At 33.6% G+C, this 22,509-nt stretch overlaps 1 protein-coding gene across 1 annotated transcript in view; it reads right to left on the reverse strand.

Annotated features, from left to right (window-relative positions):
- Positions 1-22,509, reverse strand: part of ASCC3 (activating signal cointegrator 1 complex subunit 3) — a 362,261-nt gene that overhangs the window by 262,169 nt on the left and 77,583 nt on the right. The window contains 1 exon segment of the mRNA XM_030317096.1: positions 242-442. Within this exon segment, the coding sequence (XP_030172956.1) occupies positions 242-442 (201 nt within the window).

Raw genomic sequence — 22,509 nt, forward strand, 5'->3', positions numbered from 1 at the left:
CCCTCTGAAAATTGGTTTTGCTTCAAAGCTAAATGTATTTTCACAGCTTTTCACAGGGGTAATAGGATTTTCCTAACACAAACTGGGAATGCTTTCACAGTAATAGAGAAATTCAAGCAGCAATCTTTACATGACATCATGAATATATCCTTTTATTCTAGAATTCATGTAACATGAACAACTACAAATGATTTTAATTTTACAATTTAAAAAGTTATGGTGTAACCTGTTAATTTCCTACCTTAAATTCATTCTTTTTGATGACACCTTGTTGAAAATGTTGGCGAATTTCATGCAGAACTGTAAGCATTGCAATGTTGGTCTTTCCAGCCCCAGTAGGGGCACAAATCAGCATGTTCTCATTGGTGTTGTAGGCAGTCTCAAACACAATTGACTGGATTCTATTGAGTCTCCTCATTCCTTTAAAAGCCAGCTGCCCAATCTAGAGAGAGAGAGAGAGAGAGAGAGAGAGGGAGAGAGAAAGAAGGAAAGAAATAAATGACTCATAATAAATGATAGTAATGTGAAGGACTCATACAAAATATTAAATGTAAACATTTACTTCCTTTGATTAAAAAAATGACTAATTTCAATATGTCCTATATTTAAACCAAAGTATGTACATTTGAGAACTCACAACTACTGTATAATTCTAATGCATTTGGGAATTACATATTCACTGAATTTGAAAAATATGATAATGACACTATACCTGTATTTTTGTACACAATCTTAAGTACAAAATAAAAACAAAATGAAACAGGTATTTTTTTGAGTTGTGATGATATTCTAGTTTAGTTAGATTAAAGATGACTAACGAAAGTCCAAACAAGAAACTTCTTGGGTATATAAATCAATAGGAAATTGTTTCAATATGTTATGGATTAAAAATACTTTTTTTAAACAGCAGCCATAAGAGTAGGAACAATAGCTGTAGATTACATTTATTCAGAACTTATACTGTGATATATATGTATTTGTGAGCATTTTGATACATTTACTCAATTCTCAAAACAATTTTATGGTATAGGTTCTTTTATTATGTGCCTTTAACAAAGAAGAAAATGAAGACAGAGTGGTTAAATAATTTTTCCTAAAGTCTCCCATATGAAAAGTCTTTAGAAATGAAAACTACAATGTCTGAAGGCAAACAAAAAACTGGATAGGATTAATGGCAGGAAACTGGAATGGCTATAGTAATATCACAAAAAATAAATTTCAAACCCAAGAATAATTACCAGGAATAAAGGCAGTAATTTCACAATGAAAAAGAGAATAATTAATTATAGTCATAAAGGCTAATATACCTAATAACAGATCTTCAAAATACAGCAAATGACCTCAGCATCCTTCCCAACAGCTGATAGGACAAGTAGGCATGAAAATCAACAAGGTTATAGTAGACATGAACAGCACTATTAACCAATTTGACCTGACTGACAGGTCAGGTATTCATCTAACAATAGAATACAAAATCTTATCAAGTGTTCATAAAACATTAAAAAATACAGTATATTCTAGACCATAAAACATGTTTCAACAAAAGGAAAAGTAATAAAGACAAAACATGTCCTCTGATCACAACGGAATAAAATTAGAAATCTTTAACAGAAATATCCTTAGGAAATATCCAAATATTTGCAATTAAATAACACACTTCCTAAATAACCCATGGATGAAAGAAGAAATCAAAAGGAATTTGGTAAGTATTGTCAACCGAAGGAAAAAGAAAGCTCGACATATCAGAATTTGTGGATACTGCTAAAAGTAATACTTAGGGAGAAATATATAGCACTAACCACCTATATGAAAAAAGAATGGTTTTAAATGAACAACTGCATCTTCCAGAATAAAAGAGAAAATTAAGACCGAACTAAGCAGAATAAAGGAAATAGTTAGGATCAAAGTGGATATCAAAGAAATGGAAAACAAAAAAAGCACATTCTTTGAGAAGATCAATAAAACTGATTAATCTAGATTCATCAGGGAAAAAAAGAGAAGACAGACATTACTTATGCCAAGAATGAGATTGATGGCATCACTACAGATGCTACAGATATTTTAAGAATGGGGAAATTTTAATAAATAACTTTATACCACTACACTTGACAACACAGATGAAATGGACAACTTTCTTAAATGACACAGGTAACCAAAGTTCACTCAAGAATAAATGTACAACTTTAATAACCCTGTATCTATTAAATAAATTAACAGGCTGAGGTTAAAATCCTTCCCAAAAAGAAAACTCCTGGCCCAGTTAGCATCATTGATAAATTCTACCTAACATTTATGGAGGAAATAATACCAATTCTACATGTGGTTTTAGACTATTCAGAATAACTGCAAAGGAGAAAATACTTCCCAAATCATTCTATGTGGCAAACATTTCCCTGATATCAAAATAAGACAAAAAAAAATTATAGAACAATACTCTTCATGAACACAGAGAGAAAATATAAACAAAACTTACATAATTCTACAACATAATAATAATATTACCAAGTGGAGATTATCACAAAAATGCACGGATAGTTTAACACTGAAAACTCAGTATGATTCACCATAGAAATAAGCTATAACAGAAAAACCACATGATCATTTCAATAAATGAAGGGGAAAAAATCTGACAAAATCCCATATCCATTCCTGATTAAAAACAAGTCAAATCAAATCAAAACAAAACACTTTCAGCAAACTAGAAATAGAAGGGAATTCTTCAATCTGATAAAGGGGATATATAAAAATGCTACAGTTCATACTATTCTTAATGGTGAAACACTAAATGCTTTCCCCTAAAATTAGGAACACAACAGGGATGTTGCACTCAGCAGTTAATATTATACTGGAGGTTCTGGTCAGTGCAATCCAGCATTTTTTTTTTTTTTTTTTTTTTAAGAAATAAAGGCATTTACACAGGAAAGAAGAAAAACTGTCTTCATTTAGAGATGACATGACTTTCTATGCAAAAAGTCTGATGGAATCTACAAAATATCATCTAACACTATATGTGATTTAAGAAGTTTGTGGGATATAAGTTCAACATTTTTTAAAAAGTTATATTTCTATATACTAGCAGTGAAAATCTGAAAGTAAGGAAAAACTTAAAAATCAATTACAATAGTATCAAAATTATGAAAATCTTAAGGGATGAGAAACATATATATTGAAAACTACATAATTTTGCTAAGAGAAATAAAAGAAAATCCTTTAAAAGATGCCAATTCTTCCCAAGTTTATCTATAAATCCAGTGCAATTTCAATCAACATCTCAACTGATTTCAACTGGTTTCAAGGATTATTAAAAAACTAGAGAAATCAAGTCAGCATTGTATTAGCATAAAGATAAATAGATCAAGAAACAAAACAAGGAATCCACAAATAAACCCTCATGTATACCAACAACGGATATTTGACAAAGGCTCAAAGGCAATACAGATGACGAAGGATAGTATTATTCAATAAATCATGCTGGAACAAATGGATATGTATATATAAAAAACAAACAAAAAAAAACAAAAACAAACAAACAAACAAAAAAACCCTTGAATCCATATCTCCCACCATACAATAATTAATTCAAAAGTAGATCATAGATCTAAATGTAAAACTTAAAACTATATAACTTATAGAAAAAAATGGAAGAGAACATTTTTGTGGTCTTGAGTTAGACCAAAATGTCTTAAATATACCATAATCTGTAAACAAAGAATTGATAAACTGAACTTAAGCCAAATGAAAAACCTGTAATCTTCAAAATATTGTTAAGAAAATGAAAGAAGACAGCATGGAAGAAAATCTTTGCAAAGTATACATCTGACAAAAGACTTATGTCCAGGATATATAAAGGATTCTCAGAACACAACAATAAGAAATCAAACAATCCAATTTTTTAAATGGGCACAATTAAACAGTCAGTTCACCAAAGAAAGTATCTGGATGGCACACAAAAAGATGCTCAATATTATTAGTCATTAGGGAAATGAAAGTTAAAATCACAGTGAGATAACACTACACATCTATTAAAATAGCTACAATTTTAAAAAGTGACCACTGCAAGTGTTGATGAGGATGTGGAGGAACTGATACTCATAATTCTGCTGGTAGGTATCTAAAATAGTACAAAGACTTTGCAAACAATTTGACAATTTTTTAAAAGTCAAACATATAATTAAACATATGATCAGGCCATATCACTTCCAGGTTCTACCAAGAGAAAAAAAAAAAAAACATATGTACATACAAAAACTTGTACTTATACGCAATGGTCATAGAAGCTTTATTTGAATAGCCTAAATCCAGAAACAACTCAAATCTCCATCAACAGATGAATGAAGATAATGTGGCATATTTATACAGTGGGATACTACCCAACAATAAAATGGAAAAAATTACTGAGATGTAACAAAATAAATGAATCTCAAAATGACTGTTGAATGAAAGAAGCCAGGCAAAAAAAGAATATACACTGCATGGTTACATTTATGTAAACATCTAGAAAATCTAATCTAATCTATAGTGACAGCAGATTAGTTGAGGCTCTGCCTCATCCTAAATGTGTGATTTAATCATATCAGATAATCTCAGACCCTCAGTTTCCCTACTTTTGCAAAGGAGATTAATATTTACTGCATGAAGTAGTTCTGAATATGAACGTGTTGGTATAATAAGCACCAATAATGTTTCTGCAACTTAAATTTTAAAACTGGCCTGGTTTGTTCTTTTTTGCAAGAGAGCTTCACAGGTGAAACAATGAAACAAGCATAATTTCTCCCTGCCAGCAAAATATGTCTTATTTTAGCATACAATGCAAGAGCTACCATTCAGATGATCAATTAGTCATCAACCAATGAAAAAATAAAACATTTCTAAGCAAAAATAAATAAAATAAATAAAATACTGTTGTATACATACAATTACTATCAACAGAACATCCTGGCAAGAAACAGTAAGCTTAAAAAACAAAAACAAAAAACCTCCAAAAATTTACAAATTACTTAAAACAGTGCATGTTCTGCTCCCTCCCCCAAAGTTGTTTGTTTTTTTTTTTTCACTTTGAATTTCGGAACTTGAATAAACAAATTTAATCAATAAATGTTGGTAAAAAATAGGATGGGCACAGACTGTAACTTAATGGTATTAAAAACATCACTGGAGAACTCAGTACATTTCAAACTGTGTCTGTGGACTAGTGGAACATGAGATAATTAAGTTAAAGTTCATTATGCACAAGGGATTTCTTGTATTTCAATGATACATAAATTATATACACAAATATCTTAAAAGTTTAAAGCAGAAGAAAAGTGTGGTTTTATCAAAACTCTACTCAAATTTAGAATTGTGTACTAATAATTTTCATTATTTTATTTATACTTCACATACTAATGTCTAATCAAATGGCTCTAACAAACACTGCTTCCAAATATTTGCTATTCTTCTAACTTAAAAGAAACATGTATTGATTTTATATATTAATGATGCATAAAGCTAAAACTGCAATTAAGCAGCATGTTAGTATTTGCTTTTAAACAGAAAACTGAGTGTCTCATGGCTCATTTATGATAAGGCTTTATGTTCAGTATTCTCCCTTTTAATTAACAAATAAACAGTATTCTCCCTTTTAATTAGTAGAAGCATTTTCAAAGCATATCATAATAAGCAGATCAAAAAATATTTTAAATATTACAAGCTTTGGGTCACCTGGGTGGCTCAGTCAGTTAAATGTCAGACTCTTGGCTTTGGCTCAGGTCATGATCTCATGGTTTGTGAGTTCGAGCCCCTGCACTGACAGTGCAGAGCCTACTTGGGATCCTCTCCACCCCCCCCCCCTCTGAACCCTCTCTCCCCAACCCCAGTCCACTCTCTCTCATAAATAAACTTAAAAAAATATATTACAAGTCTTATCCTAAATCCACTCGTCTACATATTTTGGATTCATCAGACTACTAATCATTCAGGAAATGACTCATTTATGCAATTCTTGGAAAATATATATGTTTCAAATATCCCTTATAAAACACTGACTACACAGGCTGCTGTCAACTACACACTTTACTCTAAAAAATAATCTGGATAATACTATTTACCTGGGAGAACAAAAATGTACACTAAGTATACTACATTAACTGTTTATAATAATCGAATAAGGTACCTACATTGCCAGTCAATTAAAATGCATTAACTAGGTATTTAAGATGAAGCCAGGACCATGCCGCCCTCGCTAAGCTAGTGTATCATAAGATTATGCTTAAGATTATCCTAACAGTAAAGATTACAATTTCAGCATATATTTAGGAAAACTCATATAGATACCAAAGACACACACTATATAATTTTTTTTTTAATTTTTTTTTCAACGTTTATTTATTTTTGGGACAGAGAGAGACAGAGCATGAACGGGGGAGGGGCAGAGAGAGAGGGAGACACAGAATGGGAAACAGGCTCCAGGCTCTGAGCCATCAGCCCAGAGCCCGACGCGGGGCTCGAACTCACGGACCGCGAGATCGTGACCTGGCTGAAGTCGGACGCTTAACCGACTGCGCCACCCAGGCGCCCCCACTATATAATTTTCATAGATTAAGTTTCATCTGGCTCTTGATAGCATGTGGCTTGGGCTCAACATTTCAGAATAGAGTCGACTGCCACTCAGTACTCTCTGTGCAAGCTTCATTTGATGAATCCCACCCCTCAAATACACCTCACAAACCATGTTCCATAGCACAAGCCACTGACAAGTCATGGGGCTAAAAATAAAACAGTTTATATGAGTAGCTTTGAATAGGAATTTAACATTTTTGGGTACTCATTAGGTAATTAGATAATTTTAGATAATTAGGTTTTTTAATTTAAAAGGTCTTTACTCACTGCTTGTACATGTATAAAACCCTTTTCAGTAATCATTCTAAAATAGGAGATTTTAGGCCTTCATAATAGGATATATTAAACAAAATTTCACCTTTCATTCATAGCTGGGGTCATCATGTGCTCATCTGGCAAATATTTATTGTGCTACAAACTGTTTAAGTGGTCAAAAAGGTAGTAACACAATTTGTAACGAAGGTAGGAAACAGAAAACACACATTCACTAATGAATAGATTATTTCAAACACTGATATGAATTAATTTTTAATAGATGGTATATATGTGAACCAGACTAATTGGCACTTTGGACAAATCTGCCATGATGAAGGTTCTGTGACCTGAAACCTTCGTAAGAACAGCCCCTTCCCCTCCCACGTTCTTTTATTTAACCACATCCTTAAGTACATGATTAGGACATAACATCCTCAAAGTGCTCTGGAGATAAGACTATGAATACACACTTATTCTTAAGCATTCTCCTCTTGGATGATCTCCCAGCATGTACTCGCAGTCTCTAGGGCTACAAAAGCAAGTCTTAAAAGATATGGGGTTAGGTGTCTATTTCTCTTGCAACCACCTAAGACACAGTTCTATCTGTAACTCCCCTTAATAAACCATTTCTTGTCAAGCTGGACTTGTTGGGCCTTTTCATCAGCCTTTTTCTTTGGTCTTAGGACTCCTACAGCCTTTGGAGGTAGTTTTGCATATACTTACCTTTCAGGGAACAGGGTAATACAGAGGAAGAGGGTGTTAATAGGAAAGGGAAATAGGAGTCATGGGGAAATTATAGGTCATGGTAATGAGTTATGAATTTTTATTCTTAATACAAGAGAAAGTCTTTTCATTATCTTAAGTGGAGGAATGACAACTATACTTTTTAAAGGTCTACTTAGCCACCATGAGAACAGATTGGGACACGGGAAACAACAACGCTAGTAGTTAAGGTGAGGAATGATGCTGATTTATATTACGAGTGGAAACTGAGGTAGGATACAGACTATATTTCTAAGGTGCAGCTAATAGGATTCAATAATGATTTAAGTGTGAGAGACTGGGTAAAAAAAAAAAAAAGACAGAGAGAGAGTAGATGGATGGCAGTTCTATTGATGATATAAGAAAGATTCAGAGGACAGACTGAGAGAGGAAAAAGAAAAAAAACCACTACATTTGAAGAACTCATTCTATGTCCAAGAAGAAATTTCAAACAGGCATTGCATCTGACTTTGGAGGTCAATGGAAAGGTCAAGATTTTTTTAAAAACTCATTTTCAGAGAGTTATGGTGACTTTCTCAAGGTTACATACTAGTAGCAGACCTAAAATAAAATTTCACACTATACTTCAATAACAAACATTTAAAAAGGAAATATAATGCAAACCATATAAATTTTAATTTTCTAGCAGAAACATTAGAAAATTTTTATAAAATTAAAATTAATTTTATAAAAATTTTATATAACCCAATGTATCTAAAATATTACCTTTTTAATCCATAATAAAAATTATTTTTTACATAAGAAGGTTGAGAAATAAGTGTATTTTTACACTTAGAGCACATCTCAATCCAGACTAGCCATATTTCTCTTTTATTATTTAAATTTTTTTAATTGAAGTATAGTTCACATATTATATTACTTCCAGGTGTACAACATACTGATTGCATAATTCTATACATTACAACATGCTTACCATGATAAGTGTAGTCACTATCTGTCACGACACAAAACTGTTATAATCTACTATGTTCCCTGTGTTATACTTTTCATCCCTCTGACTTATTTTATAACTGGCAGTATGTATGTCTTAATCCCTTTCACTTATTTTGCCCATTCTCTTACCTCTACCTCCCTCCAGACTGCTCAACAGCACATGTAGCTAGTAGCTACTGTTTTAAAAAGTGCAGCTCTAGAAAGCACCTAGCTAACTTACATAATGTTTTAAATTTGATAAATATATTGTCATAACATAGCTGACCGCATTGTGGGGAAAGCTCTTAGGGCAGCATCCAAAATCCTTATTAACATGGTCTCAATAATCTGAGGGTCATGCAATGCAGATAAACTATATTATAAACTGTCAATCACTGAGGATGCTTTAGGGGACAGAAAGAACATTAATTTTATCTGACCTCTTATTCTTTTTAAAAAAAAATTTTTTTAACATTTATTCATTTTTGAGAGACAGAGAAAGACAGAGTGCCAGTGGGTGAGGGGCAGAGAGGGGGAGACACAGAATCTGAAGCAAGCTTCAGGCTCTGAGCTGGCCTCACAGAGCCTGACGCGGGGCTTGAACCCACGAACTGCAAGATCATGACCTGAGCCAAAGTCAGACATTCAACCGACTGAGCCACCTAGGCACCCCTCTGACCTCTTATTCTTAATAAAGTCATCCTTAGTAACCAAGGGAAAAAATAACAAGTAATCATTTGTTGAATGTGTTAAAGAATGGAATTAATATTCTTTTTCCAACACTGCCCAAATAATTAATACTTCTTTCTATATTCCAACACAAAGTCTAAAACAGACTAACTACAACAGTTAGGTCTAGTTATCCACCATATATGAAACTGGGCCAGATGAAGTCTCCTTCACCTGATCAAACAAAAATTACTTACAGTCTCTAAAGTGCTAAATGATTAATATAAGGAGTTATTTCCCTTTAGAATATGAGAGTACTGAGGGTTGGGAATTATGTTTTTCATCTTTGTCTTCCTAATGCCTAGTACTACGCACAAAGGAAATACTCAGTGATGTTTTTTTTATACATACTTCAGCTAAGTCATTCTAATTAAACCAATTATTATCTGTGAGCTGCATCACTGATGAATTTCATAAATTAAGTAATATTTAAGACACTCCACGTTAAGCACAATGACTAACTCCAGAACAGGAGCTGGGTATATGTTATTCTGCTAACATCATCTAAGTTTGATGTTTTCTATCAGATATCATAAATACATTAACATTAATAAATGTGCACACACCTCCAAAAATTTATTCAAGTTAAACTAACTGAACAAGAATGCTAGGTAAATAAATAAGCACAAAGATGTTTGCAAAAACATTTCTTTTTTTGCATTTTTTTACATAAAAACAAAAACACTGAATTCCACAAATAGTGGAGTGGTATAAGTAATTCATATTATATTCTTCATGAATTATAGCAGTTAAATAGAAAACAAACTGAGGAAGGATATACACACAGGAAAACGTATCCAAAAGCGAAAAACAAAAAACAGAACACCATGCCACAGAACAGTAACATAACTAAGTATTTGTTGATTTAAAGAAAACATCATGGAAAGATATATAACAAACTGTTTTACTGGAATTGGGATTAGAAAGGAACTTTTGCTTTCTGTTTTATAAATATAAACATTACATTTTAGATATTACTGTTTTAGAGTGAACAGATTTTATAATCAGCTCCACAAACATGCTTTTATTAGGATAAAAATATTTATCTTACCAATAAACATATAAAAGAGGAAGATCTACTTTATACTTCTTAAAGTATTAAAAATAACATAATATGGGGTGCCTGGGTTGCTCGGTCGGTTGAGTATCTGACTTTGGCTCGGGTCATGATCTCACAGCTCATGGGTTCGAGCCCCGTGTTGGGCTCTATGCTGATGGCTCAGAGCCTGGAGCCTGCCTCGAATTCTGTGTCTCCAACTTGCACTCTTTCTCTCTCTCTCTCTCTCTCAAAACTTGAATAACATTTAAAAAATTTTTTTAAATTATAAAAATAACATAATTTGTCTTTACAGATACAAATATGTAATGTTTTTGTGTTAATACATAATAACTGATCACCCTTTTCCATTATCTCACACAGAAACCAACATCTTTACCAAACACTTAATTTCCAATTTTACTCCCACTTGAAAATGCACTGAAAAATTAGTGAATTCTGCTAATTAAGAGAAAAGAAAATAGTCCATGGACAGTTTCTCTTTACTAAAGAGTCATGCATTTTAATGGTTCATGATAATAATTCATTGTGAACCAGACAATCTGGGTAGAGGAAATTAAATCTTAGCAACAAAAGGCCTCAGGAGACTAATCTACTATTAAATCTTTGAAGGAAGTAAGATTGTAAGATTTTGTAAAAATCAAGTTAGGTATTTTATAAAATGAAATGGATCCAAATTTTATTACATGTGACAAGAAGCCATAAGAAATCATAATGCATAATTCATAACCCTTTCATATTATTAACTGAATGTATTTACACTATTCTAATAGTATCTGGAAATATTTAATATGTCCCTAAGGAGCAATTCCTAAAAATTTTCACACTGAAAATACTCCATCTAAGAAGCATAATGAAAAAATAAAAAAGAAACACCAGTAAATAAATGAGACTTCTAAATATACTCTACTACATGACAACAAAATGATAAATAAAAAGCTATTAAAGTCCTAAAGAGAAAAAAAAAAAGAGAGAATAACAAACAATAGCAATACCACATTTAATGAGAACTTAAGGTATAATGGGAGTCAGAGAGGGACACTAATCTCTTTTTGGAAGGTGAGGGTACCTTCCTTATTCCTAAGTTGCAGCTAAGGTTTGAATGCTAAGGAAAACTGAAGAAAAAGTTCTTGAGAGGGAATTTTAAAAGATAAACAAAACTTTGTCTGCAGATAACAAACTCCACTGATAAACCCTTGAGATTGCACATCTGGATTTCTACTAGTGCACTCTTAACAACAACTTAGCAAGTCAGATGTCACTCAGAAGTGACACCCAAATGCTGTGTCAACAATATACAAGAGGACAGTAAAAGTCATGGTTTAAGCTCAATTAGGGGTTTGATTCAGGTAGACAGAACTACCATAATAAGACAGGGCTGCTTTCAAAAAACCAGTATTATAATTACACAAACTTCAGAGGCTTAATGCAGAGGTAAAATTGAAGGTTAAGAGTCTGGTATTTTCTATTTAGTTAATATATTATTTTCACAAGGGAGATGAACTCCTACTGACATGTACCCAAGTATACTTCCAGGATGTCACTATAAGTGTCACGGCTTAAAAATGTTAAGACACCATTATTTATTTGGTATTACAAACAGTCTTTTTGGTCCATATTGTGGGACCTGCCTTCTGACAAACAGCTGCACTTCTAATCATGGCAATAAAATAGAAGCACAACAGTCTCTGTCAAATTCTGTTGAATCCTACAAAGAAAATGTCATTTTCAGCTTCTTGGCTGATATTTATGGTAATAACTGGTTTCAGCTCTGACTTTAACCTTTAAGGTACTTTCACTAGCTTACTTTGAATCTTCAGAAAAAATAAAGTATTTTGGCACTTAGATGGTCAAGCTCACAAAATATAATAGATATTAAAATATGGGTAATTCTTAATTTAAATTTTCTTATAGTATACATGACTTTAAACTTCCTACAAAACTAATTAAATACAGGATATCACTTTAAATATACATCTCCTTAAACAAGAAAATTTCATCAACAGAATGCTCAGATGAATTGTTCTAAGTAATAAGAGACTATTTCCACTTGCATTTAAACTCACAATATTGGAATAACAGTATGATTTATAGTCAAGAATTCATTTAGGTAATAACTTAGCAAAATAATGTATTATATAAATAAAAGTATTAATGACTTAAAGTGGTCAGTTCAATATACAAATGTGTGTGTGTGTGTGTGTGTGTGTGTGTGTGTGTGCATGTGTATTCCAATGCTTAAGAACGTACTTGGTATTGACTTCCTAAAGATCACAAATTTTAAAATACCTATTTAAATTGGTACCTTTTAAAATGGGTAATATTTTAAATACACAATGTAACATCATGAACTCTTTCCTATAAAATGAAAGATCTGAGAATTACTGATATAATGGGGAAACTAGTAAAGTGGACTTACAAATTATTTCCTTAAACTGAAATTTACTGCTTGTTCCCCCACATGAGATCTGAAGCTCACATAGAAGGGTTTCAAATACACTGAACAAACGACTGAAAGAGTAGGAAAAGTGTCGGGTCAAAGACTGCCGGATAGGAACTCAGCCGAGGGTGCGCTGAGGAGGCCAGTGCTTTGAGAGAAGATCCTCACACTTGGGGTAGGGAGTGTACATGCTTTTAAAAATGACAGATTTCTAGACTCAACCCTTGAGGTTTTCATTCATTTATCTAGGGTGGGAATAGTAATTTGTACATTTCTTTATAGCATCCCAAGTGATTATCAAAGCCCAAGACTGAGGATTGTTACTCTAACTTTCTCTACCCACTCCCAACACAGTGACTAGGTTTTCTTAGTCATCTGTTTTTTGTTGTTGTTGTTTGCCTTTTATTTTAATGTTTATTTATTTTTGAGAGAGAGAGAGAGGGAGATTGAGAGAAAACATGAGCCTGGGAGGGCAGACAGTGAGGGAGATACAGAATTCAAAGTAGGCTCCAGGCTCTGAGCTATCACAGAGCCCGACGTGGGGCTCGAATCCATGAACCGTGAGATCATGACCTGAGCCGAAGTTGGGTGTTTAATTGACTGAGCCACCCAGGTGCCCTGGTCGTCTGTTGTTGTTGTTGTTTAATAATTTAACACAACCTACTCTGGAAAGAACAAAGTGCATTTTACTCAGAAAAACTTGTTTAAAACATGTATCAAGTTAGAAGGCATACATTTAGTAAGGGGGTCCCTAAAAGACAAATGTTTTGCTTCAACCTCTTGTATAGTATGTAAAAATTTGAAAGGAAAAGCAAAACATTTCAAGGAAGAAATCATAAAAATTATGTAATAAAACATGATATTATATAGATTGCTTAAGAATACATTGAGACTTCTTTATATAATGATTTCCCCCGATATATTTAAAATTACTCCAACATATAATTATTATTCTCATGAAGTTGATCAACAATGTAACAGCTTGTTGAGGATGTAAAAAGGTAAAATAGCCTATGTTTAGTCACTGTCATACTTGCATCACTGGATGAAATTTAAACTTGCCCTCTCTAAACTTGCTTTCAGGGTTATAAGAGGGAATTATGCTTAAAAAATGAAATATAAGATACCTAATGAAATGCACAGTATTAACTAAAGAAATGAGTAATTTTACTTTATCTTTATTAATTTAGAACTATTTTCTATATTCCTTCAATATTCATCTTTCAGTAATTTTGAAAAGTTATTTATACCAAAATAATTCCAACCTTATCAATATATCTTTTTAAAAATTTTTTTTTCAACGTTTATTTTTGGGACAGAGAGAGACAGAGCATGAACAGGGGAGGGGCAGAGAGAGAGGGAGACACAGAATCGGAAACAGGCTCCAGGCTCCGAGCCATCAGCCCAGAGCCTGACGCGGGGCTCGAACTCACAAACCGCGAGATCGTGACCTGGCTGAAGTCGGACGCTTAACCGACTGCGCCACCCAGGCGCCCCAATATATCTTAACAGAAAGACTCAAAGCGTACCCAGTTAGATAAAACAGCAAAAAGCTCAGTTATCAATGTGATAACAGTTTACATAATTATTACTCAGGCTAGGAATTTATTGATAATTTAAAATGTATCACAGACACCATTACACATTTTCTGTGTGTTGACTTATATAATCTTTAAAATAAATAGTCTGATGAGAAAAACTGAAATTTGGAGGTGCTATGTAACTCAATCCACATGACAAAATGTGCCAATGGTGAAAGGTGAAATTTAACCTCAGTTCTACTTACCTAACTGGATAAAGTCCCTTTAAAGGCAGGATCATAATTCTAAACTGCTTTGTGCCTATCATACCTCCCAAGCATAATGCCTTGTATCAATCAGGAGCTAAAGAAATAATTATTGATGAATGATAACCAAATCCATGCATATTTCCAGAGAAAGATAATAAAAATCTATAAATAGCAACAATCATACCAAACATTTCTGTTTATCATAAGAGGTCTGTGTAAACACAATGCATAGATATATTGGAAGATATGGACTAAGTCTATTTCTAAAGTAATTTGAAATTCTCACATTACAAGTTGAAGTCATCTACTTTTCAGACTTCTGAATTCATTTGAGTTCTAAAATTATCATCATGGGAAAGCACAATATGCTTGAGGCTTATAATCTCTCTTTTAATTTCTTACCATAAAATCAATAAAGTGTAGGTCATAAAGAAAGTTCTGTTGTTAGATTTCTCCTAGCTAGAGGTGCAGATGTTAGTTATAACTCTTTCTAGTTTAGTAGGTTTTTTTTAAGTAGCTGATGCTCTGTACCTAGTTAGCTGTTTGCAAGTGTTCCCAGAAGACTTTATCATACTACAATCCTGAAGAAGTTCAGGGCATACAGATAAAATTAATTCTTTATAAGGAAAAATATAGACATAATTTCCCTTCAAATGAGACCTAGCTGTTTCATATATTTGAACGATAGTACACTTTCAAAACAACTAAACCTTACTTTTTAAGCAAATAATTTAAATACTTGCTGGGAGTCACAAATAAATAAAAGTATCTTATTTATAACTTTATAAGAAAGCTATCCAATAGAGCAAACTTTTACATAATGAACCTTTACTGACCTCCAAAACAAGAAAATATAGTATATCAAAAGCATGCTTTTCACACATAGCAGTCTGAATACAACAAAATCCCTAATTACTTTTGAGAGTAAGCTGAGAAATTTTTAACTTTTTCCTTACAGTTTCCATAGTAATACTTCACACAATAATTGTAAAATAGTGGCCCTCCTGACAGTGAACAAGTTTTTATAACAGAAATACCATTTTAAAGTTCTATGGAAAAAGGAATATGGACAAGACATAATCTCTAATATTTCATACCAGATCCACACAAAGTTTTCATTACAAAATCAAGAAATGCTTCTTCCTCTGTATAACCCACACCAGCTCTCTTACAAAAAACAATGCTAAATTCATTGTCAATGTTCAGATAAGGCTCAATTCCTCCAGATCACAGCAGTCAAGGAACAACTCAAGTCTCCTTTTCTTCAAGAAATTGTCAAAAGAGCTATAGCCTGCACTAACCCCTTTGCCATCTATATAAAATGGATTAAATTTGCATCACTGACTTTGTGCTTACTGCATTCCACAGTATATTGTTTGTAAATATTCAGCACAGATGTCTTCTTATGTCCCCAGCTATAGTGCAAATTCCTGGAGAGGGGGGAAATACTCTGTATTTCTTTCTTCATTTTTAACAATGTCTGTCAAGTTACAGGTGTATGAAAAATGTAAAGGGAAGGGGCAGAGAGACAGGGAGAGAACCCCAAGCTGACAGCACAGAGCCCCACGTAGAGCTCGATCCTACAAACCATGAGATCATGCTTAAAAGAAGCCAGAGAGAAAACTTACTTCAAAAACAAACACACAAAAACAAAAAAACACCTAAATTAGATTGATTGCAGATGTCTCAAAAAAAAAAAAAAAAAAAAGATCAATGGAACAGAATAGAGAACCCAGAAAAGGACCCACAAACGTATGGCCAACTAATCTTTGACAAAGCAGGAAAGAATATCCAATGGAATAAAGATAGTCTCTTTAGCAAGTGGTGCCGGGAAAACTGGACAGCGACATGTAGAAGAATGAACAAGGACCACTTTCTTACACCATACATAAAAATAAACTCAAAATGGATGAAAGACCTAAATGTAAGACAGGAAGCCATCAAAATCCTCGAGGAGAAAGCAGGCAAAACCTCTTTGATCTTGGCCGCAGCAACTTCTTACTCAACATGTCTCCAGAGGCAAGGGAAACAAAGGCAAAAATTAACTACTGGGACCTCATCAAAATAAAAAGCTTCTGCACAACGAAGGAAACAATCAGCAAAGTAAAAGGCAACCGATGGAATGGGAGAAGGTATTTGCAAACAACATATCAGATAAAAGGTTAGTATCCAAAATCTATTAAGAACTGATCAAACTCAACACCCAAAAAAACAAATAATCCAGTGAAGAAATGGGCAAAAGACATGAATAGACACTTCTCCAAAGAAGACACCCAGATGGCCAACCGACACATGAAAAAATGCTCAACATCACTCATCATCACTCATCATCAGGGAAATACAAATCAAAACCACAATGAGATACCACCTTAAACCTGTCAGAATGGCTAACATTAACAACTCAGGCAACAACAGATGTTGGTGAGGATGTGGAGAAAGAGGATCTCTTTTGCATTGTTGGTGGCAATGCAAGCTGGTGCAGCCACTCTGGACAACAGTATGGAGGTTCCTCAAAAAGCTAAATATAGAACTACCTTACAACCCAGCAATTGCACTACTAGGCATTTATCCACGAAATACCGGTGTGCACCCCGATGTTTATAGCAGCACTATCAACAATAGCCAAAGTATGGAAAAAGCTCACATGTCCATTGATGGATGAATGAATAAAGAAGATGTGGTATATATATACAATGGAGTATTACTCAGCAATCAAAAAGAATGAAATCTTGCCATGTGCAACTATGTGGATGAAACTGGAGGATATTATGCTAAGTGAAATTAGTCAGTCAGAGAAAGTCAAAAATGATAGGACTTCACTCATATGAGGACTTTAAGAGACAAAACAGATGAACATAAGGGAAGGGAAACAAAAATAATATAAAAACAGGGAGGGGGACAAAACAGAAGAGACTCATAAATATGGAGAACAAACTGAGGGTTGCTGGAGGGGTTGTGGGAAGGGGGATGGGCAAAATGGGTAAGGGGCACTAAGGAATCTATTTCTGAAATCATTGTTGCACTATATGCTAATTTGGATGTAAACTTAAAAAAATAAAAAATAAAATTAAAAAAATAAAAATAAATATCTGGTAGAATTCTCCCTGGGGGGGGGGGAGTGTGGGAAAGAAAAGCAGATGATATAATAACATCTTTCATGTTTTAAGATATGATGTGGTAGAATAATATCTTTAGTGTGCTATGAGAAAATAGCTATGGACTTAGAATTCTATTACCAGCAAAAATATCTTTCAAGAACACAGATAAAATAAATGCATTTTCAATTAAGGGAGTGATTACAAATTAAAAGTTTTTAATAATCCTATTTTGTAATATTTTTAGATCTATTCAATGCTTAGAAAATACTTAAAAAAAAAAAAAAAAAAAGGAACCAAGGTTCCAGGTATCAAACCCCAGAGGGTCTTAGATGGCTCTTTCTATTGGGGTCTCTAAATCTTGGCATCATTGACATTTTCGTAAATGTCCCCAAGACTGTCATGTGCACTGTGGAATGTTCAGCAGTATCCTGGCTTCTATTTACTAGATGCCAGTACCCTCTTAGTCGTGACAACCAAAAATGTCTCCAGATATTGCTAAATGTCTTTTAGGAAGGATGGTGGGGAGCTGAGGGGTGTCCAGTGCAAACCACTATTATAAGTAAGGAATGGGAAAAGAAGGGGTGGAATCAACTCCTTTTTCTTTTCTCATTTTACTTAATACCTACTTCAGAGTACAGATCTCACTTTTCTAATAATTTATAACTGAAAACAGGATTTTTTCCTTCCTTTGATAACAACTTGGAATGCAATAAACTTTTGGCCTCTTCCAGAGAGAAGGGGGAAAACATACCTTCTAACTTGCTATAATTCTTAATTTCCAGATTTATCTGCTGCTTTTGTTTCAAAAAGAAAAATAAAATCCATAGATAAACACAAGATTCTGTTAAAACACAGGGATTTCATGAGCTTTGATGGAATAAAGCTTCACGGCCTACTTCATTCCCTTAAAGCTGAATTTCTCCATTTGGGAGATATTTTTATTGTAAAATATATATATATATATATATAATCAGAAAGAGAGAATTGATAATTCCAGAGATCTCCAAAGAGCACAAGCATATGAGAAAAGTGCCCAAGGTAGGGGAAAGAACCACTTAAATGGACTGGAGGAAGCAAACTCAAACTTCGCCCCATAGGGTCTAGAACAGCTCCTGTTTTTACCAGCCATAGTGGAAAACCTCTTATTTAACTGGGAATTATGTTCTCTGCTCAGAAGAGCTATGTCTTATTAGTGGGGCAAAACTAGCCTTTAAATGTTGCTTTGGCCCACCTAAGGAATTTTAGAAGACCTGAAAAGATCAAACTGATCTAAAGTAACTTAGCTATATCCCAAGAAAAAAAACTCAAGACTATAAGAATACAAAAATATCTGGTACTCAACAAGGTAAAATCACTATGTTTGGTATTCATAAAAAAAAAATGACCATGCACACTAAAAAGCAGAAAAACACATTATGATAAAAAAAAATGATCAACTAAAACAAATCAAGAAATAATACAAATGACAGACTCTTCAAGGAACTAGAGCAAAGGTCAGCAAATTAACAGCTTGTGTGTCAAATCTGGCCAGACATCTGTTGTTTGCTTGTTTTATTTCGGTTTGGTTTGGTTTTTATAGACTATAAGAATGGTCATTACATTTTGAAAAGGTATTTTAATAAAAAAGAAAACAATAATGAGTATTGAGCAGACACCTTGTATGGTCCAAAAGTCTAAAATAATTACTATCCTTACAGAAAGTTTGCTGACCCCTACAGAAATGATTGTGCAAGTGGAAGCACAGAAGATAAAACAACAACAACAACAACAACAAACTCATTAGAGATAAAACGCTACATGCTACATGAAAAATTCACTGAATGCAATGAACAGTATTTTAGACACTGCAGAAAAAAAGACCGAATTTTAAGACAAGGCAATAGAAATCACCCAAAATGAAACCTGAAGATAGAAAAATTTCAAAAAATAAATAAATAAAACAAAGCAAAAGTTAACAGAACTTCAGTAAGCTGTGTGACTGTTTCAGGAACCCTAATTTATCTGTGTAAGACTTCCTGAAAGGGAAGAAGGGGTAAAAAAATTAAAAAATAATGGTTAGAAATTTCCCACATGATGAAGACCAGAAACCCACAGATCCAAGATGCTTAACCAATGCTTCAACAAAACACTGGAAGAAAACCACATCGAGGCAGTGGTAGGCAGAATCCTAAACTGGCTCTCAAGATTTCCTCCTCAATCCCTACCACCACTCCACGGCATAACTCCCTGCATAAATCCCAGAACTATGAATATGATGGACGTTATTTCCATGATTCCATTATGCTATATGAAACAGCTGACCTTTAGTAAGGAAGATTATCTGGGTGAATCTGACCTAATCACACAAATCTTTTAAAGTCAGAGTTTTTTCACTGCCACATGAAGTCAAGGATTTAGAGCACATGGGAAATTGATACTCCCTTGTTGGCTGTGAAGCTGGAGTGAGCCATATGCCAGAGAAGGTGAGTAGTCTTTAGGAGCTAAGAACAACAGACAGAAAAGAATCAGGAACCTCAGTTCTACAACCCCTACAGAGTGGATATGGCCAACAATCTGAATGACCTTGTAAGGGAATCCTTCCCCTTCAGCCTGGCCAACACAATAGTTTCACCCTTATAAAACCAGGAACAGAGATCCCAGTCAAGCCTACCCAAATCAGACTTTCAGAACTCTGAGATAACAAATGGATGTTTTAAATCACTAATTTTTGGTAATTTCTTGTATGATAACAGAAAGCTAATATAAAGTCATATCATAATCAAAATGCCTAAAACCAATAAAAAAGAAATCTTAAAAATCAACCAGAAAAAAAAAAAAAAGCACATGACATAGAGGATTAAGAATGAGAGCATACTTCTTATCAGAAACAACATAAGAAGACAATGCAGCTACATCTAGAAGGACTGACCAAAAAAAAAGAAATTGTCAACCTGGAATTCTAAATTTTACTTTACTTTAAATTAAATTAAATTTAACTTTATTTTATTTTATATATATAGAGAGAGATGGTGTGTGAGCAGGGGAGGGGAGAGAGAGAGAGAGAGGGAGAGTGAGAGAGAGGGAGAGAGAGGGAGAGAGAGGGAGGGAGAGAGAGAGAGAGAGAGGGAGAGAGAGAGAGAGAAAGAAAGACAGAAATAGAGGGAGTCTTAAGTAGGCTCCACACTCAGTATGTAGTTAAGTGGGGCTCAGTCCTGCAACCCTGGAATCATGATCTGAGTCGAATCAAGAGTCAGACAGATATTCAACTGACTGAGCCACCCAGGTGCCTCAAACTGGAATCTATATCAAATGAAATATCTTTCAAGAACAAGACAAAATGAAGATTTTTATTCAGACATACAAAGCTGAAAGAATTCATCAACAAACTTGCACTCTAAGAAATGAATACTAGATGGAACTCTGGATCTAGACAAAAGCATAAAAGGTACCTGATAGGTGCACAAGTATAAAAAAAACTTTTTTTGTTATTATTAGAAATCTTAATATCTTAAAAAGACTGTTAAAGCAGAAAGAATAACAATGTATTATGGGGTTTATAAAGATGCATAAGTAGTCTACATTTACATGTCGGTTTGTTCATTTGTTTGTTTTAATGCTAATATGTGCTCAAAAAACTAGCAAACAAATATATTAGCATCAGGATTCACATGGCTCCACTCTCCAGGTGATGGTAGGCATGTATCAAGGGAAATTAGAATTTGACAAAATGAGTAGAAATTTAATTTGTGCTACATCATTTCTTTCCCCATGAAATTTAATGAAATATTCTTTGCTAAGATCGCTATCAGTGTAAAAAAGATTGTAAACTCACTTTTCAACTTTCAACTTTATATTTTGTTATTATTTCTTGATACCACCTCTTAAAAAGGCAAGGAGTGATTCAAGGCCATGCTTCTGATGAAACTGATGATATGCTTGACAGTGTAATAACCAGCCTTGTGAGCTGTTTCAGGAAAGGCTTTGGGAGCATGTCCAGGTTTTAGCAACATTTCATCCTTTTCAAAGTGGTCTCATGAAAAAGATCCACACTCTAAAGTGTTTTTCTGGGTGCTTATTTAGCTTTCTTGCCTTTATAATCTGATTGAATCAAACCATGTCAACAAACTCTGGCTTTAAGATCCCCAGCTCGGGTTCAGAAAACAAAATAAAACCAAAAGAAAAGTAATATATTTTACTTAAAGTTTATTTATTTCAAGGGAGCAAAAGTGGGTGAGGGGCAGACAGAGAGAGGGGGAGAGAGAGAATCCCAAGCAGCCTCTGCACTTGTGCAAAGACCAATGTGGGGCTCGAACTCATGAACCTTGAGATCATGCCCTAACCGAAATTAAGAGGTGGACACTTAACCAACCGGGCCACCCAAATGCCCCAGCAATATTTTTATATTTATTCTATTTGACTTTTTTCAAAATGTCTGACTTGAATAACCACAGATGTCAATAATTATAATGACTGGTTTCTTTAACTGCTATCAATTAATTAGAAACCACTCTCGATGTCTTAATAGAATGACTATGAGTTTAGTTCTTCCTGATCTTGTATGATAGCATCCAATAATACTCTACATATGTTTGGAATGAAAGAATAGCTGAATAGCATAAATGAACACAGAAGTAATTTATTTAATAAATATAATTTCCAAAGTAACAATAAGTCTTTTCATTTTATCCATACACTTATCTGCCAATGTTAGTTTTCATCACTACACTTTTCATTTTAAGCTAATATTTTAGCTAAAATGTATTAAATACGCAACAGTCTTCAACATGTTTTACATATATTAATTCTCACCATTAAACTATAAGGGAGGTTCTATTATCCCAATTCTAGAAATGAAAACTGGATTTCAGAG

The sequence above is a fragment of the Lynx canadensis genome, chromosome B2 (assembly GCF_007474595.2).
Source record: "Lynx canadensis isolate LIC74 chromosome B2, mLynCan4.pri.v2, whole genome shotgun sequence".
NCBI lineage: Eukaryota > Metazoa > Chordata > Mammalia > Carnivora > Felidae > Lynx > Lynx canadensis.